Consider the following 1081-nt stretch of genomic DNA (forward strand, 5'->3'; position numbering starts at 1 on the left):
CGGAAATAAAAAGTGAAGAAAGACTCGAATCATTTAAAAGAATGTTAAAAACATATGTTATAGCAAATGTTTGTTAAAACTGTATTTAAAATAGCTGAGAAAGCTAACTAAAGATCAATCAATCAATCAATCAATCTCTCTCTCTCTCTCTCTCATCAAACGTTCAACGCGCTCATACCGCCATCTCTTACAAGCACTAGGAAACTGCACACATTCCTGGCACATTCCTTAGTCCGAAGACGACGTCCGAACATCGTAAATTTCACACACATTTTCGATTATATCCATATATCTCCATTTAGAAGCCACAAACCAAAACAACGCAACAATACTTTTTTTTTAATTTTTTGTTCTACAGCAATTGAGACCAAAACGAAAGTGATCGGTTCAACCGTTCTTTAACAATTGCTTTGAGAAAATCTCCCCACTTCTCATTGCATACAATCTCGCGTATAAGAGGCACAGTGTGCTCGCGCAATTCGAGCGCCACTTCGTTGCGCGTGAACTTGGCGCGAGGCACTACCGTGCCTCTCGATATATGTTTAAAGGATATATATTTATAAATATATATCCTTTTGTTCAAAAACTTTTGTAGTACATATGTACATACATACATACGTAGTAAAACTAACTATAAGCATTAGTATTTATTATCAGCATCATATATACTTCTAATAAATATTTACTTTCATAAACACTTTAGAAAAGTATTTCTTAATAAATACTTTATCAAACAAATCGTAATGAGATGAGTTCGAATTATTTTTTAGTTCACAGTTTCTAATTTTCAAATTATGTTCTAAGACATAGCGTATCTGTTTTATACATACATACCCTCAAAAGTATTAATACAATTCTATACAAGGTTAACATAAAAAAGACGGAACTTTTAATAATATTAAAGCATCACATACTTGCACGTTCTTCCAATTAATTCCTGGTGGCAGCAACTCGGGAACAATACTGCATATATGTACAATGTATGTATGTATGTAGGTACTCAAATCTCGTGTTCATATGGTTATAGGTGCGTATATATGCATTTATATGCATTGTTGTGCTACAATGTCACAACGAGTTC

At 33.2% G+C, this 1081-nt stretch overlaps 1 protein-coding gene across 1 annotated transcript in view; it reads left to right on the forward strand.

The window, feature by feature from the left end:
- The window catches only part of LOC109862430, a 6228-nt gene extending 5826 nt beyond the window's left edge, over nucleotides 1–402 (forward strand). Inside the window, exon 3 of the mRNA XM_020442487.1 lies at nucleotides 359–402. Coding sequence (XP_020298076.1) covers nucleotides 359–402 — 44 coding nt within the window. The remainder of the gene's footprint in view (nucleotides 1–358) is intronic.
- Nucleotides 403–1081: the final 679 nt, after the last annotated feature.

The sequence above is a fragment of the Pseudomyrmex gracilis genome, unplaced genomic scaffold (assembly GCF_002006095.1).
Source record: "Pseudomyrmex gracilis isolate BER0280 unplaced genomic scaffold, ASM200609v1 scaffold_1785, whole genome shotgun sequence".
NCBI lineage: Eukaryota > Metazoa > Arthropoda > Insecta > Hymenoptera > Formicidae > Pseudomyrmex > Pseudomyrmex gracilis.